This window comes from Dermacentor albipictus, chromosome 2, assembly GCF_038994185.2.
Source record: "Dermacentor albipictus isolate Rhodes 1998 colony chromosome 2, USDA_Dalb.pri_finalv2, whole genome shotgun sequence".
NCBI lineage: Eukaryota > Metazoa > Arthropoda > Arachnida > Ixodida > Ixodidae > Dermacentor > Dermacentor albipictus.
The window spans coordinates 130,957,965-130,981,721 of NC_091822.1; the positions used below are offsets into that span (position 1 = coordinate 130,957,965).

The 23,757-nt window shown below is 49.8% G+C and overlaps 1 protein-coding gene across 2 annotated transcripts in view; it reads right to left on the reverse strand.

Annotated features, from left to right (window-relative positions):
• The window catches only part of LOC135912532 (tectonic-like complex member MKS1), a 47,905-nt gene that overhangs the window by 14,108 nt on the left and 10,040 nt on the right, over positions 1 to 23,757 (reverse strand). For both annotated transcript variants that reach the window (XM_070533978.1, XM_070533977.1), the window contains exons 4-7: positions 21,605 to 21,669; positions 9,502 to 9,574; positions 8,126 to 8,230; positions 7,009 to 7,169 (exon numbers count right to left, since the gene is read on the reverse strand). In XM_070533978.1, the coding sequence (XP_070390079.1) occupies positions 7,009 to 7,169; positions 8,126 to 8,230; positions 9,502 to 9,574; positions 21,605 to 21,669 (404 nt within the window). The remainder of the gene's footprint in view (positions 1 to 7,008; positions 7,170 to 8,125; positions 8,231 to 9,501; positions 9,575 to 21,604; positions 21,670 to 23,757) is intronic.

The following is a 23,757-nucleotide window of genomic DNA, read 5'->3' on the forward strand; positions in this document are numbered from 1 at the left end:
GCACACACGCGCGAGTACGTGTATACAAAAAATGAAAAAAAAGTGGCATTAATAAGCGAGAAGCGAGAAAAGTCAGTCATGCCTCACTGCAGCTATACAAGCTCTCGAGTCTCTTCGAATTCTGCTACTATGCATTAATGGAAGCGATCAGTATTCACGGTTTGCTCTCCCTCACGTGATATATATATATATATATATATATATATATATATATATATATATATATATATATATATATATATATATATATATATATATATATATATATATATACGTGACGCCCCGCACGGTGTTTGCCTTATCTGCCGCGATAATAAAGAGGAGCCGAGGCACTCTTGCCCCTTTGAAGCCACCGGCCGAAACCCCGTCACTTCCATTTCTCTTGCCTCTCTCTTCACTCTGTGTCGTTGCACTCGACAATGCACAAGCCCCGTTCACGTGCGACTTCGCCGCGGCAGATCATGCCCGTCACGTGCGGCCGCGGCTTTCAAGCTGGAATCTCGCTCGCATAATGTGTCGCGTCTCACGTGCGTAAATCAATTCCATGCAGCAGCAGCAGCAGCAGCGCCGCGGTACTAAACGATAGCGAGCTGCACTCCTTGGCCGCTACGCCTTGGAGGTATACCGTAAGTTCCGGTCTGTATCGTGCGCTGAGCTTGCGTTGCTTTAAGAGAAGGATCACTATAAAGATGAATGATGAGTTCAAATCAGGTTAAGTACACTGGCTACGATGAACGCTATATACGGTGGAGGGCTCCTCCGGATTAAATTCGACCACCTGAGGTTCGTTAACGTTCAGCCAAATCTAAGCACAATTTTTTTCTTTTTTTTTTGCATTCCGCGCGGACACCGGAATGCGGCCTCCGCATATTCGTATTCCGCGGGTGTCGACCCCACGACTTCGTGCTCGGGAGCAGAACGCCATATCCAATGAGGCACCGCTGCTGGTGGAATAATACGATTATTATACAATGGGGGCTCATATTGCTTAGTAGCACTAGTTGTAGGTTCCCAGCGGTAGGCCGAAACACGTTGATCGGTGCTATGGCGAAGCGGGCAAGCAATTAAGCGCTTCTCGTCATCTTATTCTTTCACCACCACCGTGCCCGGTGCCTTCGGTACAATTATTATTGTTGTTGTTCTTGTTGTTGTTGTTGTTTTCTTCTTCTTTGTTTGTTTGTATGTATGTTTGTTTGTTTTGAAAACATATACACGCGTCAGGAAAGGGAAAGCGAGGAGGAGGCTGGCAACTGCCACTGGAAGGGGCACAATGCCTGCCTTCTCTTGAGAAAGGAGGAGGGGACAGAAACATACAGAAATGGAAGACAGGAAGAAGTGAATAAAAGCTGAAAGAAAGAGCAAGACGACTGGTATCAAAGAATCAAAGCAGAACACACTAACACACACGTACAGGTCACGCACAGTAGGGGCCAGTCACTGCAGGTCACGCTACTGAAAGAATGCTAAACTAGAAGAAATAGTATCCGAGTTCTTGTCTCTTGTAAACAAGGAGAAATGAGCTACACAACCGGGAACCTAAGTTAGTTCCTTCTATAAAAGTAAGGAGAGCGCTATGAGCTTGATCACACCGAGGCGCACAGCCACTGTATGGCGTATGCATGTCGCACACCGCTAGCGATGTAATGAAAGCGGGACACTCCAATATCAGCTGCTTATGTGTCTTGCAGCAACCGCAAGACGTGCATGATGGACTGGGCACATGTCCTTGTCGGTGTGAACGTTCGAACACGTTCGCACAGCCAACCCTTTCTAGCGCGGCGGGACAAGCCTCGACCGCGAACACGGGTCAGAAACCTTCCATTTGCGTCACGCTGGTCTGGGTGCTTCTTTAACAGGTGGCGACGAATCGGCAGACGAGCGTCATCGAGCTTACGCTAAATTTCTGGGCAGTATACCAGAGTCGTTATGAGTGCGAGTTGAAGCAAGCCGATCAGCCTCTTCCATTTCCGGCGACGCGCACGTATACATGCGAAGATATCCAGTGGGCAACGGGGGATACCTCGCGTAATGCAGTTTTGTTGACAGACTCAGTAATTCTGCGCTCAACTGGACAACGAGCGTCACTTCTTTGCAATTTGATACAAGGGCAGCGTGGGGTTCCGCAAAGATGGCAATCTTCAGCGCCATTAACTCCTCTTGCACGTATTCCAGTGCAGCATCTATATCGCTGCTAGCAGTTCCTGGGTACCAGTAAAACGCGCTCCTCTAATATCAAGACGGCCACTCGACCTTACCTAGACTGGAGGCTTGGTGTGTATATATCATCATCATCAACGAGATCAGTCCATTTTTATGTCCACTGCCAGGACGACGGCCTCTCTCAGGGATCTCCAATTGTCGCTGTCTTGCGTAGGGTTGGTAATATCGAATGATTAATCGATTAAATGTATCCCGCATAACGATTAATCTGCGTCGATTCCCACCTTTCATTTAATCGACTTATTCGATTGAACCTGTTCGATTAATCGTTTTCGACAGTTTGGCAGGAGAGCGGCGCGGAAATTTTGAAATCTTGCTGGAATGGCGGCGCACGAGCTGCGACTGTCGACTATTTTCCCGAGTGACGCCGAGCCGAGCCATCGTCCCCCATCTTCCCTCACACCGCACACGCCGCCCGAAGACGGAGGCTTGAAATGCCTTCGCCATTCAAGGCATACGATAGCAACCCAGTCGCTGATCGTCTTTCCACTCACAGTTCTGTCACGTCTCAACACGGCCAAGGGCATTCATTGGACGTTTACCACAAGGCAATCTCACTAATTCATCATCGCCTATCCAGAAGTCAACGCAGCGTTGACACCGAATGTTGACGGGTCAACAAAAGGCCCATCTACCTGAACCCGACAACCTGAACTAATTGATAAACGGGGCCAACGTCGAATGCCGTGGGAACGGCGTCGACGTCGGATTCCCAGGTTGCTAAGCGCTTGCTAAATATGCGGGGGCATATTTAGCAACATCGGAGGCGGAATTAGGTGGAACGGTGCGATACCATGGGCGGGTTATCCGATTCGACGATACCATGGGCGGGATACCGATTCGACGATTGTGATTGGCCGCGATGCAGTAATCTCATTCCCTAGTCAAGTCGCCTAGGGAAGACGACGGCATTAAAAGCGGAGAGCGTTCGTGCAGCAGAGTTTGTGCTGACGTGTCCCGACGTGAACTCGGGCGATTAATATGCCCCTCCACGGAGTGAGGTTCCATATCTGGATCCAGTGTAAATAATGTAACATAAACCCCTTTTCCTTCATTCCTGCTAACGGACGTATTCGTCGATGGGCTTGGTGCATTCCTGGTCCAAACGCCACCTCGAGCGCGACAGTCCACATAAACACGTGGCACAGCATGCGCACAGGCTTGGAGCATGTATTTGACACAGCGATGGAGTTCACGTCGATTCCAGCAAATTTATAGCGCCCGAGCATCTAGTCTCGCATGCTGGTTGAGTGGCCATTCAGAGAAGGTGTCGCTTTCACCCAAACATCCCAGCCAATTTAACTGACATTCGTTTGCTCTATAGAAAAGAGCATGTGGCTTAATATCCTAAACCAGTAATTTTCTTTCCCCAGTTTTCTTGCACATTTTAGACGGACTCCACCTTTCACCTTTGCCATTTTTATTGCTTCTTGTTTAACTGTACAGTACAGGGATTCACTAGTGCCATGTATCTTGTTTAATTCTGCTCTAATTGCCATTTTGTAACATATATTGTTTATCATTTCAAAAGCCACTAGTGCCAACTATATTTAGTCTTTATCAAGTTAAGATTATCCTTTATCAAACGCTTATACCCTTGTGTTCCGAACATGATTCCACCTCTCAAACATTAAAATAGGATCCTACAAAAGTAGTTAACTGTGTTCCAACCCTTTTGAAGGTTCCCGGCAGAAATTTCGATTAATTAATCGATGAAAAACTTTGCATCGAAAGCGATTAATCGAATAAATGATAGAATGATTAAATATTAATCGTTAATCGAATAGAATAATTAATCGACCATCCCTAGTCGGTGTCAACAGTCGGTGCGTTAAGGTCTGGGCACAGCCAGAGCATGTGTTCAAAAGAGCATGAGTCATGACCACATTTGGGGCACGACTGTGAGTGGTCAGTGTCTCTCCTGTTAAGGGACCGAGGAATGGGATACGAACGGGTTTGCAGAAGTCTGAGTGTGCTAGCCTGAGGTTTGTTCAATTTGGAGTGACGGGGGGGGGGGGATGGAAATGTCCTCCGGCCCAGTCGATAATGGGAAACAATTTCGTGGAAAGCACATAGTGGATCTTTGTGGATGTTGACCTCGTTCCAAGCCTGGCTACCCGCGACAGCGCGGTACGTGAAATCGCGCGCTCTCCCGTGGGTTTGCTCTTGGGATTACATGCGAACCTATACTTTTTTCTTCTTTCTTTTTTGTAGAAATAACACATCGAACTCAGCAATGCCATTCGCTGTGCACCGTTATCATTCTGTGGCGAAATCATTCCCTACAGAACGAGCGCAAACTGCGGCCACGTAAGAAAAAAAAAATACTTTCACTCACGGCCGAAATAAGCTTAATTCCGCGGTATACATACGCCGGACGGGGACTACAGACCGCAATACACGGTAGTTTTTCACGCTCTGTAGTTCTGCCGCTGGCTTTGACCAACCAGGGAGCGAAAATCCCTCATCGAAGCTTCGTACAAGTGCATCAACCCAATCGAATTACCACGTGATGGGGAGCTAAAATTCCATTAACCAGGCTGCCGATCTTGTTCTCGAGACGGGAATGAGAGCAGACGGCTCGTGGAAGAACTGGGCGGGTAGATAGCGTATACTGGTTGATGACGTCGTACGAAGGATAGAAAAACTCAAGAGAGGCTCGCGCGATATCACGTTTTAAACCCGACCACGCGGAGGACGTCGCTGAAAGCACTGGCTAATAAAGTTGAACGATGGGCACTTCCTGCCTTCCCCTGATTGGACGAGACGTGGCTGTGGACCGATAGCATGTACATTGGTCGATGAGGTCACAGGAGGAATGAAACGAAAGCCGGAAAACTCAACCTCGTATGAGATTACGTTGAAACGCAAAGGCATAAATAGATGCAGCTGGGCGCACGTAGACGCGGGACGAGAGCGTTGACTAGCAGGATTGAGGGATCGGCATTCTCTATCATCCTGATCGAATGAGACGCGACAGTGTCGAGCCTGCGCAACGCTGCACGCAATTGGCAAACCGATATGACGACGGTGCAGAAGCGGCGCGCAGCATAGATGTGACAATAAAACAGTTTTATTGCCACGGGCACAGTGCGAACGGCGCCGAGCGGAAACAAAGAGGCAAATATATGCAGATAGATAAGAGCTTTTTTCGTCATTATTTGCGGGCGTGACGAAATCGGCTGGCTTCTCTGCTGCCTTTCGAAACGGGGAGCGCGAAAAGTGCCCGACAAAACAACAGCGACGAAAAAAGAAAAAAAACACAAAAAACAGGACAAACTGCGCATAATACGTTGATCACGTGACTGCGCCGGGTTTACCTGCCTGATTATACACGTAAAGTGTATACTTCGTTCCGTATCAACGCGTGCTGGCCCGGCGAACGTGAGACTCGCACTGCATACTCATATGTACAGCCCCTCGGGTAGTGCGATTAAGTTCCGGTTTCGGAGGGGGTAGAAAGAAAGAGATAACAATAAAGAGACCTCTCGGCGCGTCTTATTGCACCACGTCACGTTCTCCGGCGGGCAGAAAGCAATCAAGCTTGAGCTGCGGTCTCGCATAACTGCTTCACCTTGACCTCCCCCGAGGCCCGAGTGCGTAAAAGAGAGGGAAGCCCGCGAGTGTATCGGTGCCAGCGAGCCACAATCAACGGACGATTGCACCTTGCTCACTCTCGTAGCGTATTTTTGATTAAGACGACGCAAAAGACGCGTATGGAATATATATATATATATATATATATATATATATATATATATATATATATATATATACTTCTATAAGGTATCCCAGCTAACGTTAGCCAAGCTGTTCAACGAAATTATTATTATTTTTTAAGAAGAATGGTGCAAGATACGACTTCTATAGCTATGGTGTTCGATCATCAGAGCTCTGAGGACCAAACGACGTAAATCTTATAATTGTACCTTGCGCCGTCTTTTCTTTAATAATCTTTTTCGCTAATGAGCTTGGCCAACGTTAACTGGGACACACACAATACATATTGTGCTGTGCTCGGGCAACGGCGTGAGTGTATTGAAGAAAATAATAAAACGAAATAATAAATATAATGCCACAGAGTAGCTGAAAGTCTGAAACTATCAGTTTAGTCTAGCATTCTACTTTAAAAAAAAAGATTATCTGCATTTATTCGACAGAAGAAAGGTTCATTATTAGCGGAGATAATAAATAACAAAGTTTTCCTTTATTGAGTTTTGCGTCAATACGGCAGCGCCTAAAAAATTAAATTATGGGGTTTTACGTGCCTAAACCACTTTCTGATTATGAGGCACGCCGTAGTGGGGGACTCCGGAAATTTTCACCACGTGGGGTTCTTCGTGGCGGGGGCACCTAAATCTACGACGTAAGCGAGCTTTTTCGCACTTCGCAGAACTCACTAGTTCTGTCTTTGGTTCCGCCAAAATGCTGTGTGTTTTCTCGGCGATAAACTGCTTACAGTCTCGAGCGTACGCTGTCCAAATATCGTGACGTCACGAGAATTTATAGCGTAGGAACTCGAAGCTAGTGTTTCGTTCTTGCGTCACTTCTGACTTGCCGAGAACGCGCTATGTAGCGGTGACGACGACTGACAAAGACAGAGAGCGCTAGCTGTGAAAGTTGATAGTCGACCACGTGGTCCAGCCTCGCAGTAATGCGAACGTAGCAAACCACTTCTGAAGGAAATCCTCCATCGGCCTTCCTCCATCTAGCGGACTGCCGCAGAACTGGTCTGCTACGCTTCCACCAATCACTGCCAGAGCTTCTTCGTCCTCTGCGAGCGCTTACCTCTGCGTCGCCGTCTTGTCCGGACGAGGCCGCAGCGGTCGGTGCGCCGGCAGCGCAGAGGTCTTCCAGCGGGGGATCTCCGCCCGTGAAGAACCTGCGCATGCGCGACACCAGGCTGCGGGACAGAGGCCGCCACGTGAGCAGCGACAGCTCCCTCTGGCCTGCGTGTGCGCAGAGCGGATGAGGAGGACACCGTTACCATAGAGTTTCTCACTATAACACCTAGAGGGTAATCTGGCGCCACCGTCTATGGGAGTTTCTTAAAGGGGCACCTTGCCGTCATGGGAATGACGGTATATGTGTCTGCGAGGCTCGTGTTGGCTGGTGTTGTAAAAGGCTTCGTCTAAAACGTGGATATGGCTACGCAAATAACGCGTTCTCAAAGTAAAATCTTCATAAAATGTTTCCATTCACGCATATTACATCTTTACTCACCCACGATGCATGACCAAGCGAAGAAAAGCAAGAATAGACCACCAACTGTTTCAAAGTGAGCGCGAACCTTGTCGTCTGTCCTCCAACTTCAGCGGCCCGCTGATACTTTTTACGTAACATGTAGTCGTACACACAATAACAGGTTCTCATAGTTAAACAAAACATGTCTTCACGTAATAATAAAGCTAAAACAGCTTTTCACGTGCTGTTCTAGTAGAAAATGAATCATTGTGACAGACGGAACGGTACTTGCCAAGCGCATCTTCAAGGTGTCCTGTCTCTACGAGAACGATGCCAATCCGAATCCACAATATACCGGCATTCCCATGCATACCACAGCACAGCAGCGCCAGATTTCCCTCTAGGTAATGTAGTGAGAAACTCTATGACCGTTACCATTCGGTGCGAATGACGTGTCGACGGTCGTAACGGTGCGTAATAAAAATAAAGAATAGAAGGCCTGCGCTAAACGTGGAACCCTGTCGCATTCTTTTGCATCCTTTCGATGCGGAGAAAGGTCGCGGATGAATTTTGGCGGGTTATGTCTCAAGCTTCAGAACTGTGTCTCCTTTACGTCTCAGGCTTCAGGACTGTGTCAGATGTGCCTGCACGAATCGGTCGAACCAGTGTACCCGTGTGTGTAGTTATAGTGCAAACGCGTGCTGCGATCGACGTGGCTCACCGGGGCTTTCGAGTAGGTCGCAGTAGGCGTAGCCTTCCACGCGCAGCCTGTTCCAGCAATCCAAGGACAGCACCTCGACGAACAGCCGGCCCACCACCGCCAAACCTGCGTGCGTTCATCGTGAAAAAAAAAACACACACACACAAAAAAGCCCGCAATGAAAACGGAGGCACTGACACAAGAACGGACAAAAAGCGTAAAGTTTGTTTGCGAGACATGCGGGGATGACATTTGTGTCGGCGACACATAGACGAGTTCGGCGCGCTTGCACGCTTATGTCGCATAATAAAAAAATTAATAAAGCAGATCCAACACAGATGTGGGAATCTATATATAAAGCGAAGCTTTCGTGAAGCGGTGAATGAAAGCCTATAAACATGGCCATTTTACCCCTGCGGGTACGTTCCGTGATATGGAAATGAAAAAAAGCTAAATTGTTAAAAAAAGCACGAGCGAGTGTTTATTTCGGAGTACATAGAACAGGCGATATTGCAGCGGACAAGGATGACATTGCGCGCGTCGCAAGGAAGTGGACCGTGACATCTGTGCTGCATGTGCTATCGCAGTCAATGAGTCCAGAGGCGGAGGAACCTCTGAAGTCTTCTTTATAAATCGAATTATTTTTTGCAAACGCTCCCAGAGCAGTAGTAGTAGTAGCGGTGGTGGTGGTGGTGATGATGGTGGTAGTGGCATTGGTAGCGGTGCTGCTGCTCCGGCAGGAGCAGCAGCCACTACCGTCGTGGTCTTGCCCATATAATCAATCGACTTATTTGTAGACCCACTTCCCTCCCCCCCCCCCCCCCCCCCGTCATTTGCCCTATGCCTTACGGATGAGCTGGTTACCGGCCCTGTTCTCAACGGAATTATACGCAACGAAACAACAAACAGTTCCTAAATATCCTCATGCGCTGCAATAAACGTGCGTCTTATTAATTCCTTTATTAAAGCGACGCTTTGTGTGCTTTTTTTCCCGTGTTTTGGTGGTGTCTGCCGCGGTTTTCTTTTCTTTTCTTGTACTCTCTTTTTCTTTTTCACGCGGATTGCACTAGACTTGTGTTCTAGCTTGTGAACACGTAGTATATTTAGCACGCCGCAGTAGAGGATCAGACGGCGCCAACATCTCTTTACATACATCTAATTTAAAAAGAAAAAAATATATAACCAAAGAAAGCGGAACGCGTCACCAAAGCTTCACTTCGCATAGATTCCAACATGTGCGTTGGATGCGCACATCTCTTTTCTCATCTTTTCCCCCTGTTGCATGTCAGCCAAGCTTTTTGTCGTTTCCGCCTTTCTCTCGGGGGGATCGAATCAGCGCCATTTTCTCGCCACTTGCGAGGCCACTCGCAACACTGACAAAAACGAGAGGAACTCGCCTTCCTGGTCACCGTCGCCCGCTGTCCTCTCCAGCTCGAGCTCGAACGGGTGCGAGAAGTGCGCCACTTCGACCTGTTTCAGAGAGACGGAGACACGGTGTACATGTATCGACCTCGTTGGCGAAACAATTCGGCCGGCGCGTATTTACGCAGCCGATCCACTCGTAACCGATGCCACGCATAACGATTTACGATATATAACGTCCTAACTGAAGAATAAAAGAAAGTCCCCAAACCGCTCGCGCAGGATAGGTCGCACTTAACATTTGCAACATTGGCGGAATGCGCGGGAACGGCCAGACGAATTCTGCATGCGCCTACTTGCGGTGCTAGGGTCGCTGCAACTGGTCTCGGAACCCCCTCGATCGTTTCTTTGTTTCCCTCAATTATGTACGGCTCAGCGTAATTTCATTAACTGTTGCTTGTTATACAATTGTCACCTAACGCATTTTTTTCTTTCTTTTCATAGTGTGTTTCTCCCTTCTTTGTTCCTCCTATCCGTCACGTCCTTTTTACCCCACCACCACAGCAACGTGGCAAACTCCGAACGTGGTTGACCCAAGTTGACTTCCCCACCTTTCCTCTTGCATTTCTCTCTCTTCAAGGCCGCAGGTTACCGTCGTGGCGACGTTGGACTCAAATACGTTCCTTTCCTTAGGTGTAAACAAAGTCAAACAAAGTGGTTGCAGGAAGAAAACGACCTGAATGGAGCAACATTTAACGAGCCTGCAGTCAATGTCTCGACAAGGCGAGATGTGTTCTAGCCCACTCTTGATCAATTTTGTTATTTCTCGTGTTGTACGTTTTATCCCTTCATTGTATTGCCTTGGCTTCCTCTCAGCACTGTGTCCGTCTGCGTTCTCCAGCTCAGTTCATGTGCGCTGTTCATCGATTTAACGACTACGTACCAACAGAGAGCTTGCTGCTGGGCCAGTTCGATGCATGGAAAAGAGCGCACATTCAGAATGGGGCATTTCGATCGTTTAGTGTAACATTTACAGAACGGATTAGAAAAAGACGCAGCGTTTGGTCCCGTTAGATCGTGCGTGTTGTTGCTGTTGTTGTTGCTGTTGTTGTTGTTGTTGTTGTTGTTGTTGTTGTTGTTGTTGTTGTTGTTGTTGTTGTTGTTGTTGTTGTTGTTGTTGTTGTTGTTGTTGTTGTAAGTGTACCAACAAGGTCTAACAACAAGCTCTCCTGTTGAAGCTTCCAGCCCATCGCCCCTTGCTGCGGCCATCGACGGCGACGAGGTCGCTGCAACCGCTCACCATCGTGCAGTCTTTTCCCTCCCCCCATCCCTAACCATGCATTGTTTAATCCCTCGGTCAAAGCGCGCAAGCACTGGTCACGTCATTCTACACGAGATGGGGAAGGGAGGAGACAGAGACTCAGCTCTTTTGTGGCCTCCCTCAAAAAACGCTCCCGCGAAACGTCCCGTGACGCGGTGATACCCAGATCAGCTACATTTCGAGCGAAGGATTCCCGAAGAAGCCAGAAAAGCGGAGAGAAGGGGAGCCGGCTTGTCTGGTTCAGTCTGTCCCTGCTTGTTTCCGCCTTTCGCGGTAGTGCACGCTGAAGCTAAAAAAAAAAATCTCTTCACGCGTGTTAGCGTTCGTTGCCTTTCTAGTGATTGTGTTTCCTTTTTGTTTTCTCCCAGCTGCCCCTCTTTTTCGACAGGGGTTTCACTCGTGGCTTTTCACCTCTGTTAACGCACGCTTGTGCTCAGCGAGTCGGAACGGAAAAGGCCGGCATGCAGTTATGTCGTAACTGCGCCACGCTCAAGGAAGGGGACCCACAGGGTTGAGCGGCGCTCGCTCCTGAATGGGCTGAGACATTCATACCGCCGACGCTAACGTCGAATCTTTATTCCCTCCGAAATCCGTCGTGCATTACGGAAAGCAAGAAAAAATAAAATCACGCAGAAACTCCTCTGGGAGTTGTCTAAGTACGCGTAAGCATTGTGCCACTTGCTCGCCTCCACGCAGCCCGGTGTCGTTATCAACGTTACGAAACTTGATCCGACCAGTGCGAACGACAGCGCTGTGGCGAGGCGAACTGGTGCGGACGGCGCCACAAGGAGCATCGATGACGCAAGCAAAGTACTGCAGGTAGCGGCGCCAGGTGCGCCGATGACGTGTTCCGATCATTACTAGCCGTTATCGCTCTTTAGCGCCTTATCCATCCGCGTCGAAGCATTGTGGGCCGTGACCAAACGTACTCGGGCGGCGGTACCGCCGCGCGGACCATGCCTCGAAAGCGGTCTGCGATGCCGACTAGGAGTGGCGACGGCTGATAGCTTCGCGCGCTGTGTTCTCGCGCTTACTTAGCGTTGACGAGAGACACGCGGTCCCGCATCTTGAAAGCGATCCGCGAAAGTGGCTGAATGCGGCGAGTGCGGAGAGCTCCGTTAGCGCTGTGTTCTCGCCGCTTGTTGGCGTTGAAGCGAGAGGCAGCACGGAAGTGCATTCACTCGCTGCTGCGCGCGCTGTCTTGAAAGCGGTCGTCTTACGCTACGGACGGACAGTTTTCTTGTTGGGTAAGCATAGAAATGTGTACACATTTAAATAAAAGCTACCGATGTCCTATGGAGTCTTGTAGTCCCAAGCTGTGCATACGATTTCACTAAGCATTGCGAGTGAAAACCAGTGAAAGTGGCTCGGCCCTTCTCGTCTATAGTCGATTTGTTCACCAAGCTTCCGTTGTCATGGTTGGGGTCGGGCATGAAATAGATGGTAGCTGGTCCATGCCGTCGTCCAACTTATCCACGCTGAGGACGTTGTTGAAGGGAGAGACTTGTTCTCATGGAGAACGAGGATTATGGGTTTATTTACAGTATTTACATGGGAACGTTACAGTTCATCAGTCTAGCATGACTGACAGAGAAGCGCACCCTGAGCAGCCGCGCCACGGCTGCTTATAAACACTCTGTCCTCCCTAGATCCCTAGGTGAGGGTAAAACGGCCGTTCAACCTGCTACCAATTCGGAGCGTTCAAAGTCATCGTAGCCGACCCGCCTTTGAGGGGGAGTGTTTACACACTCACTTCCGCACAGGCTTCACTGACCACACCAAGGTGAGAGGGTTTTCGCAGACACGGGTCTTGCCCCGAGCAGGCGCCTCTTCATCCCAGCGTTATCTCCGCAGACAATGGCCGCCGCGTCTGTCCATGACTTCTAAGCCCCGCGAGACGGCCGCAAGACATCTTTTCCCAGGATTTCCACTGCTTCAAACAAGCCGCGACGGCGAATACACTAACAATATTTGGTCACAACAATGGGAAGTCGTTGCTGGATCTTTGTGAGCAACATAATCTCGCTATCGTGAATACGATAGCGAGGTTACCGAAGTGTGACGGGCAGACCACGTGGGAGGTGGGAAACCGGTAATCGACCGTTGATTACTATCTGATGACGGAAGGAATTCATGATAAGTTGATAAAAATCGTCAATGACGAGGAAGAGTATAGCGACATAGGGAGGGACCATAAACGCACCATTTTGAATATAGGATATGTAGTTGGGAAAGAGAGCAAGGAGCACAAAATGACCAGTCCAAATTTGAATGCTGAGCAAATAACAAATATAGTCGCAAGAGTCGAGGAAGAACTTGGCAAATGGCCAAGCAGAGAGTGGGAATATAGTGAGCTTCTAAATTTAATAACGACATAAATACGGAAAGAGAAGCAACATGCTCGTTGGAAAAGAAAAAAAAAAGCAACCGAAAAGCTGGCGGAACAGGGAGGTACGAGAAGCGAAAGCCGAACGACAGAAAGCCTCCCGAGAGCACAGGCTGGCAAAAAAAGCACTGTTGCCGCAGGATGAAGTAACCAGTAAATGTGAAATATACCGGCAGAAAAAGTCTGTGGTTCAAATACTGGTGCAAGCAAAGATAAAATGGGAAAGTGAATGTTGGTTGTCAGAAATACGTGAGAAAAAGAAGGCAACACCTAGAATACTTTGGAATCGCGTAAATTTATAAGGCAGTAAGTCTGGAACAATGCAACAACATATCCTGGAGAAGATGGAAACAAACTGGAAGAGGACGCGGTATTAAATCTTTCCAAGGCAATGACAAGATTGTACTTGAGGAAAAAAGAGAGCATAAAAGAGCACCAGATGGAAAAGGGAGCTGGTGCTGGCGAATTTCAATTGGAAGAAAGCAGAAGAGAAAATTCCTAAGCGCACAGCCACATGGCTAGACGAGGTTCCCGTTAGGCTGCTTAATGAACTAGGACCAAAAAAGTAGGGAAGCTCTGGTGAAAGCAGTGGACAAAAAACTTTAAAAGATAGACGAATACCAGACAGTTGACAACAAAGTAGAATGAATTCAATTTGTAAAGGTAAGGGGGAGAAAGAGAATTCATTCAATAGACCGTTCACCATTACATGGGTGATATACAGGATAGCAATCCAGGCAGTTAAATTAAAGCTGGAAGCATGGGCAGAGAATAATGGCATTTTGGAGTATAGGTAGGTGTTTGGATAATAACTTATTTGTCTTTACTCAGTGTATTGAAATATCAAGCGCAGAAAGGAGACCGTTATATGTGGCCTTTTTAGACATTACAGGAGCGTATGACAACGCAGACCACAATATATTCTGGAAAGGGAAGGCTTAGGTGACGATGGTCTACAGCTTTTGAGAGAGAAATTTGACACCTGCTTGTCCTCTCTTTTATTTTTTTTTAAATAAATGTTTCTCCTCCTCCTCCTCCTATCTAGAAAATACCGTCTGCATTGAATGGGAAGGGATGAGGAGCGAGGAGAAAGCTAATATCAACGAGGGACTGAGGCAGAAGGGCCCTTTATCCCCTCTGCTGTTTATGATGTACATAGTGAGGATGGAAAGGGCGCTGGCGGAAAGTAATATCGTGTTTAATCTCTCACAAGAACAGGCGGGTACAGTATTAGAGCAGCAGCTTCTAGCTTTATTTTATGCGGAAGACATTGTGTTGCTAGCTAACAAGCAAAGTGACATGCAACGTCTGGCTAATATCTGTGGACAGGAAGGCGAGAATTTAGGTCTGAAATTTAACGTTAAAAATCGGGTGTTGTGGTATTCAATGAAGACAGTGAACAGACAGTGTCAATATTCAGGGCCAGAAAATATCTGCGTAAAAGAGCATAAATACTTTGGGATATGGATAAACGAAGGCAATGGATATATGAAAACACCGGAGAAAACAATAACAGCAAAGGGGAAGAGAAATGCGGCCATAACGAAACACAAAGCGCTATGGGGATACAATAGGTACGAGGTGCTCCGGGGTATGTGGAAAAGTGTAATGGTTCCAGGACTTACGTTTGGAAATGCGGTTGTTTGCTTTAAATCAGGGGTACAATAAGGATTCGATGGGAACCATAGGTCAGTGGGACGCCTCGCAATGGACGCTCACGGGAAGACTACAAATGAGGCTGTGCAGGGCGATATGGGCTGGACTATAATTTTGAAGTGAGGGAAGCTCGCAGTAAAATTGAGTATGAAGAACGACTGAGGAATATGGAAGAAAGTAAATGGGCTGGGAGAGTGTTGAGGTACAGGAAGAACATTGATTCACAATGGAGGAAAAGAACTATAGGAAGCTTACCAGCAAGTATGCGGCCTGCATGTAGGGTGAGCAACACAGAAACAAAGAACGTCAAGCGAAAAGTCAGAGAGGCTGAGATAATCTCATGGGTGGCGGCATTGGAAAATAAACCTGCCATGAGTAACTACTTAAGAGGAAAAAACAAAATCAGGAAAGAAACAATTCATGATAACTCAAAGGGAAGCTCATTACTTTTCCAAGCGAGATCAAGATGCCTTAGAACACGCACTTATAAAGCGAGATATAAGAAGGAAGAAGAAGCATGTGCTTGCTGCGCTAAAGCTAAAGAAACGATGGAGCATGCTTTATTGGAATGTGAAGATATATGCCCAGCGGTAGATTTAGGCATCTCTGGCCTACTTCAAGCCCTTGGGTTCAGCGAGAGCAGGGGGAAAGTAAACATGCCCGCAGTAGATATCAGTAAGCGGCGGAAGATTGGTGGATGGCAATGAAAGTCATCGTTCATCATTGCGTACAATACAGCTCACTTATACATATATATTGTCACGTGGTCGTGACGTCAAAGAACACAGTTGCAATACTGTGAAATGCAAAAACTAGCTTTTATTGGGCGAACCTGTGACCACAAAACACGCTACACTTAAAGCACAACGAGAGCGGCGAACACAGTCGGCGATCGTCGAAAATCTGATCAGCGGGTCAAGCGCGTCGGCTTTTATAGATCAGTCGTCGAATGTTCCAGATTAACGGATGGGACCCGCGTGTCTTCCACAAAGTTCTACACTATTCGTGTCACGCGATGAAATCTGATACCACAAGGTTCGGCGACAACAGACACGCGGATAGAAGCATCGATAACTTTCCAGAAACTTCGGATACATGCAAGCGCGTCCCGCGCTGCGCGATAAGATTTGTTAGGCGGTGAAACCTGGTCGCCCGATAAATATAAATACACGTGTCAATACCCCCCTCTTAAAAAGCATCGTCCCGATGCTACAAAGAGAGCGAAACACAAAGGGACACTTATTAAACATAAGTAACAAAACAACGAAAAGAAATAAAGTCCAAAGGTCAGTTACGCGAAGTCCCAAAGTTCGTCAACGCTGGTGGTACGGCTTGAGCCGCACAACGTGGACAATTTCAGGTCGTGAGCGGCGCCGCTGTGACAGCGAAATGCCGTCTGGCACGACCTCGTAGTCCAGTGCACCAATACGTCGGATGATCTTGTACGGTCCAAAATAGCGACGCAAAAGCTTCTCGCTCAGTCCTCGTCGGCGTATAGGGGTCCATACCCAAACACGGTCGCCGGGCTGGTACTCGACGAAGCGTCGTCGGAGATTGTAGTGTCGGCTGTCGGTCCTCTGCTGGTTCTTGATTCGCAGGCGGGCGAGCTGTCGGGCTTCTTCGGCGCGCTGGAGATAGGTAGCGACGTCAAGATTCTCTTCGTCCGTTACGTGCGGCAGCATGGCGTCGAGCGTCGTCGTCGGGTTCCTGCCGTAAACCAACTTGAACGGCGTGATCTGTGTTGTTTCTTGCACCGCCGTGTTATAAGCGAATGTTACGTACGGCAGGACGGCATCCCAGGTCTTGTGTTCGACGTCGACGTACATCGCTAGCATGTCGGCGAGGGTCTTATTCAGCCGCTCCGTAAGACCATTCGTCTGCGGGTGGTAAGCCGTTGTCCTCCTGTGCCTTGTCTGACTGTATTTCAGAATGGCTTGGGTGAGCTCCGCTGTAAAGGCCGTTCCTCGGTCGGTGATGAGGACTTCTGGGGCGCCATGTCGCAGCAGGATGTTTTCGATAAAGAATTTCGCCACTTCGGCTGCGCTACCTTTCGGCAGTGCTTTTGTTTCAGCGAAGCGGGTGAGGTAGTCCGTCGCCACGACGATCCACTTATTTCCGGTTATTGACGTCGGAAAGGGTCCCAGCAAGTCCATCCCGATCTGCTGGAATGGTCGGCAAGGAGGCTCGATTGGCTGTAGTAATCCGGCTGGCCTTGTCGGCGGTGTCTTGCGTCGCTGACAGTCTCGGCATGTTCTGACATAACGGGCGACGTCGGCGGTCAGGCGCGGCCAATAATACTTTTCTTGTATCCTTGATAGTGTCCGGGAAAATCCGAGGTGTCCAGCGGTCGGATCGTCATGTAGGGCATGCAATACTTCTGGACGAAGTCCTGACGGGACAACAAGAAGGTAATTGGCGCGGACTGGCGAGAAGTTCTTCTTCACGAGTAGACTGTCTTGAAGCGTGAAGGAAGATAATCCGCGCTTAAATGCCCTGGGGGCAACGTCGGTGTGCCCTTCCAAATAATCGACGAGGCCTTTAAGTTCCGGGTCCGCTCGTTGGTGTTCGGCGAAGTCTTCCGCGCTTATTATTCCAAGGAAGGCGTCGTCATCCTCGTCATCTTGCGGCGGCGGGTCAATGGGGGCGCGGGATAGGCAATCGGCGTCTGAGTGTTTTCGTCCGGACTTGTATGTTACGGTGATGTCGTATTCTTGTAGTCTGAGGCTCCACCGTGCCAGCCGTCCTGAGGGATCCTTTAAATTCGCTAGCCAACACAAGGCGTGATGGTCGCTGACGACTTTGAATGGCCTGCCATATAGGTAAGGGCGAAATTTCGCTGTAGCCCAAACGATGGCGAGGCATTCCTTTTCGGTTGTAGAATAATTGCCTTCCGCTTTTGACAACGACCGGCTAGCGTAAGCTATCACGTGTTCATGTCCATCTTTTCTCTGGACCAGGACGGCGCCGAGGCCTAGGCTACTGGCGTCAGTGTGGATTTCGGTATCGGCGTGTTCGTCGAAGTGCGCAAGTACGGGCGGCGACTGCATGCGTCGTTTGAGTTCTTCAAATGCGTCGGCCTGCGGCGTTTCCCACTTGAACTCAACATCACATTTAGTTAGACGTGTCAACGGCTCGGCGATGCGTGAAAAGTCCTTGACAAAGCGCCTGTAGTAGGCACACACGCCAAGGAATCTACGCACTGCCTTCTTGTCGGTGGGCTGCGGGAACTTTGCGATGGCAGCTGTTTTCTGGGGGTCGGGGCGTACTCCGGATTTACTGATGACGTGGCCTAGGAACAGAAGCTCGTCGTAAGCGAAGCGGCATTTTTCTGGCTTCAGAGTGAGCCCTGATGACTTGATGGCCTCTAGTACTGTCGTAAGCCGCCTAAGGTGATCGTCGAAATTTTCGGCGAAGACGACGACGTCATCCAAGTAAACAAGGCAGGTCTGCCACTTCAATCCTGCTAACACCGTGTCCATGACGCGCTGGAAAGTTGCAGGTGCCGAGCAGAGTCCGAATGGCATGACCTTGAACTCGTAGAGGCCGTCTGGCGTGATGAAGGCGGTCTTTTCGCGATCTCTCTCGTCGACTTCTATTTGCCAGTAGCCAGACTTGAGATCCATCGACGAGAAGTACTTAGCGTTGCAGAGCCGATCCAATGCGTCGTCTATCCGTGGAAGGGGGTATACGTCCTTCTTGGTGATCTTGTTCAGACGACGATAATCGACGCAGAAACGTAGGGTTCCGTCCTTTTTCTTCACCAGGACAACAGGGGATGCCCACGGGCTTTTCGACGGCTGGATGATGTCGTCGCGCAGCATTTCGTCGACTTGTTCTCTTATAGCTTCGCGTTCTCGCAGCGAAACTCGGTAAGGGCTTTGGCGGAGTGGTCGAGCGTACTCCTCGGTGATTATGCGATGCTTGGCGACTGGTGTTGGTCGAATCCTCGATGTCGTCGAAAAGCAGCCTTTGTATCGTCGGAGCAGACTTCTGAGCTGCTGTTGCTTAATCACTGGGAGACTTGGATTAATGTCGTAGTCTGGTTCGGGAACCATGGTCGTCGGAGTAGATGCGGCGGAATCCGAGAGGACAAACGCATTAGCGGTTTCCACAATTTCCTCGATGTACGCGATCGTCGTGCCCTTGCTGATGTGCTTGAACTCCTGGCTGAAGTTTGTCAGCAACACTTCAGTTTTCCCTCCATGCAGTCGAGCGATCCCTCTTGCGACGCAAATTTCACGGTCTAGCAGGAGACGTTGGTCGCCTTCGATGACACCTTCTACGTCAGCGGGTATTTCGGTGCCGACCGAAATAACAATGCTGGAGCGGGGCGGGATGCTCACTTGGTCTTCGAGCACACTCAAGGCGTGGTGACTACGAGGGCTCTCCGGCGGTATCGCTTTATCTTCCGACAGCGTTATTGACTTCGACTTCAGGTCGATGACTGCGCCGTGTTGGTTCAGGAAGTCCATACCGAGAATGACGTCTCGTGAACACTGTTGGAGGATAACGAAGGTGGCAGGGTAAGTCCGGTCATGAACGGTAATTCTTGCCGTGCAGACTCCAGACGGCGTGATGAGGTGTCCTCCAGCGGTTCGAATTTGAGGGCTTTCCCACGTAGTCTTAACTTTCTTCAACTGGGCGGCGATGTGTCCACTCATGACGGAGTAATCAGCCCCTGTGCCAACTAAGTCGGTGACTGCTTGGCCGTCGAGAAGCACGTCGAGGTCGGTGGCTCTTTGTCTTGCATTACAGTTTGGTCTTGGCGTCGGATCACGACTGCGTCGCGTTGTCCTGTGGCTGGTATGTGACGTCGTCAGGTCGTCTTTCGTCGTCGCATTCTTTCCTTCCAGACTTCGTCGGGACGGCGGCGTGTCGTTATGTCGTCGAGGTAGTTTCTTCGGCGTCTTCGTCGGCGGCGGAGGATCTTCGACAGTTCGACGGACAGCAACCGCACCTCCATCGGTTGCTGCTTTTAGTTTTCCGGATATGGGCTCGCTGACCGGCCCCGATCTGGGTCAGTCTATGGTCGGCGCTGCGGCGACAGGTAGCGGCCTGGTGATGGTGAACGCGACGGTCGTCGAGAGCTCCACTGAGTAGCCGCGAGGTAGTCAGCGATATCGCGAGGGCGTTCACCTTGCTGCGGGCGCGGAGCGTTGACGGCGAAACCTCGCAGTCCCATTTCCCGCTATGGACATCGTCGGTAGACGTGACCCGCTTCCCCGCAATGGTAGCAGAGCGGGCGGTGGTCAGGAGCGCGCCAAACGTCGGTCTTCCTCGGGTAGCTCCGCTGGGCGACGGGTGGGCGAGCTGTCGGCGGCGGCGGTGGACGACGGAATTGCGCCGTTGCAGGGCCCTGGCGTGGTCGCGGAGGGGGACCTTGACGGCGTGCGACGGCGGTGTATGTCATGGCGTCTGCCTGGGGCTGCGGTAATTGTGGTTGCAGCTCGGGAACTCCAAGTGTTCGGTGCACCTCTTCTTTCACGATGTCGGCGATCGAAGCCACTTGGGGCTGTGACGAAGGCAGGACCTTGCGCAGTTCTTCGCGCACAATGGCCCTGATGGTCACCTGAAGGCTGTCGGAATCCAGTCCTTGGACGGCGTACTGCGGCGTGAGCCCCTGGCGGTTATATGGCCGGGTGCGCATCTCCAGAGTTTTCTCGATCGTCGATGCCTCTGCAGAAAACTCAGCTACGGTCTTTGGCGGGTTACGGATAAGTCCTGCGAAAAGTTCTTGCTTGACACCCCGCATCAGGAAGCGGACTTTTTTCTCCTCTGGCATTTCTGGGTCGGCATGCCGGAAAAGACGGGCCATCTCCTCCGTGAAGATCGCGATCGTCTCGTTTGGCAGCTGCACTCTGGTTTCTAGTAGTGCTTGGGCTCGCTCTTTTCGTACGACGCTTGTAAACGTTTGCAAGAAGCCGCTTCGGAACAGGTCCCACGTCGTTAAGGTGGCTTCCCGATTCTCGAACCAGGTCCTGGCGGTGTCTTCCAGTGCGAAATAGACATGCCGCAGCTTGTCGTCGCTGTCCCAACTGTTAAACGTAGCGACCCTCTCATACGTCTCAAGCCAGGTTTCCGGGTCCTCGATTGTTGATCCGCGGAACGTCGGAGGTTCCCTGGGCTGCTGCAGCACGATGGGGGACGCTGGGGCTGCCATTGGGGTTGCCTTGTCCACAATCTTCTTGGTCTTCTCAGGTAGAAGTCCGTGCTCCGGGGGCAGCTGTTGAAGGCGGCGGCTTGCTCGATGCTCCGGGACTACGTTGGTGTTCTCTTTGTGCTCTGGGCTTGGATCACGGCTTGTCGGGGGCGTCCGGTACATGAACGAAAAGCACCTCCACCAGATGTCACGTGGTCGTGACGTCAAAGAACACAGTTGCAATACTGTGAAATGCAAAAACTAGCTTTTATTGGGCGAACCTGTGACCACAAAACACGCTACACTTAAAGCACAACGAGAGCGGCGAACACAGTCGGCGATTGTCGAAAATCTGATCAGCGGGTCAAGCGCGTCGGCTTTTATAGATCAGTCGTCGAATGTTCCAGATTAACGGATGGGACCCGCGTGTCTTCCACAAAGTTCTACACTATTCGTGTCACGCGATGAAATCTGATACCACAAGGTTCGGCGACAACAGACATGCGGATAGAAGCATCGATAACTTTCCAGAAACTTCGGATACATGCAAGCGCGTCCCGCGCTGCGCGATAAGATTTGTTAGGCGGTGAAACCTGGTCGCCCGATAAATATAAATACACGTGTCAATATACTCACGCGTCCTTTGGGCCTGGTCCGGGAACACTGCGTCACGCCGAATAGCGGGCACGATGACGTCCAACCTGCAAAGTGCGGGCAAACGCGGTTGATTGTCGCAGTGACTGCATGGAGCCACTCATTTCTCTAGGTGGCTTCTATATGTAGGAGCCTCACCCTCTGCAGGCTAACTGGGCGGGGAGCAGCAGGCAAAAGGCGCAAACTCTGCTGACAATTGAAAGAAAGGCCTGCCCTGCCGTTATTCTATGTAAAAATGTTTACACCCTTAAGGGTCTTTTCTTGTCGCACTGGTAACTCCCTTACCGTAAGGGCCTTGCAAAAAATTATAGAGCACGACAACGCAGATATAACTAGACGTGCGATGACAACAGACGTATAGTTGAGAACTATATGTAATTTTGACAGCCGTGGGCGCACAGAAATATCCGACAGGAGAGTTTCACAGCTCTCCCTGGGAAATTCTCTTGTTGGATCTTTCTATGCGCCAAGGCTGTCAGAATGGTTACGTATAGTTTTCAACTATGTCTTTTGTCATCGCACGTCTAGTTGGAGCTCCGTTGTCGGCCTCTATACATTTTTGTAAGACCCTAACGGTAGGGGTGTTACCAGTGCGACAAGGAAACGCACTTAAGGGCCGGTGTAAGCATTTTTACAATGTATGGAACCTCCAGGCGCATCTTGCCGTTGCCGTGATGTACTTTAACATTCCAAGGGCGATAACATCACCGCCGCGCGCCGTATGTTGTTTGTTTAAGTGAACGCTTGCGAGGGTGTGCCGCCATCGTCGTCTCGCAAGGGAGAAAAGCGGGGAGGAAGCGCGCCGTGTTCCGTCGCGCGCAAGGCTACCGGGAGGAGGGAAAGGAGGGGGGTTTAAGTCCGGCGGCTGTTGAGTATGGAGCGGCTGCGCGGGCCCTATCTTGGAAAGCCATCTGCGATGGCGGCATAGTGCGTCGAGTGTTGATAGCTCCGCGTGTGCGGCGTTCTCGCCGCTGAGTTCGCACTGAAGCGAGAGGAAGCACGAATGTCAATTCGCTCGCTGCAGCTGCCGCGCTTCTTCACTCCAGCTTTATTTACAGCGAGTTCCCGCGGTCATCGAGCGAGATATGTGTTGGCAAGCAAGTTTATACGGCTGACAAAACTACCATCTTTTGTATAGCTGTCCACTCATTTGCTGTCGCACTAGATGCTTCGCCTTTCGGGCGAAACTGCGACTTTTTGTTATTCTTGATTTATCCTACAGTGCATGCCTATCAGGAGACGGGAAGACGACGGTACGGATTAGAGACCGAACGCTGATGCATAGATAATTTTCTATAGTTAATATTAAGAGGGAGGAGTGGAGTTGAGCAGGTCATGTAATGTGTGAGATAATGCCGCAGGAAGAGAAACATGGTAGAGGATGGCTCAGCATTAGATGGAGTTATGTAAGCGACATGAAGGCAGCTTTTTGCGCACAAGACGAGGTAAAAGAAGTATTTGTCCTCGTCTTGTGCGCCAAAAGCTGCCTTCATGTCCTACACCAACATGCCCAAACAGTCACCTTAGTGACTAGGGGAATATTTAGGCATTAGGATTGACTCGAAGGCACGGTCACAGTTATAACTATAGATATCTTTGGGAGAAGCAGAAAGCCTTTATTTAGCTGCAGGTTTGTCGTTCGCGTCGAAGTAACAAGTGTCCGGCGCACATCCCGTCACACTATGTCGCTGTCGTTTTGCGCCGCTTATTAACCCTTGGGAGAGGCCTTCGTCCTAGGACTTAATTACAACGACAATGATGATGATGGTCGTTGTTGGTAATGTTTCTTGTAAGCAACACTGTGCGGACTGCCCGTGGGGTGACCTTATTTCTCGCATGGAGAAGAAACACTCGCCAATACACTTGCTGTACCTGAACGACCGTCATGCGATAGCATTGTTTAGGATGATCGGTCCACCCGTGCCTCTGCACACTGCTTCTCGGATCAACCCGCTTTTATTTTGCGTAGAAAACTGCAACCACTGATGGTCGATGAGCGTCCTTTGTAATACTATCACATCCGACGAGCCACTGCTTATATACACGCGTCCTCGTGCGCTGCTCTCAATGAGTTTCCTGCATAACAATTATTTGGCGTGCTCCTCGATTAGTACGGTAATGCGGTAATGGGAGCA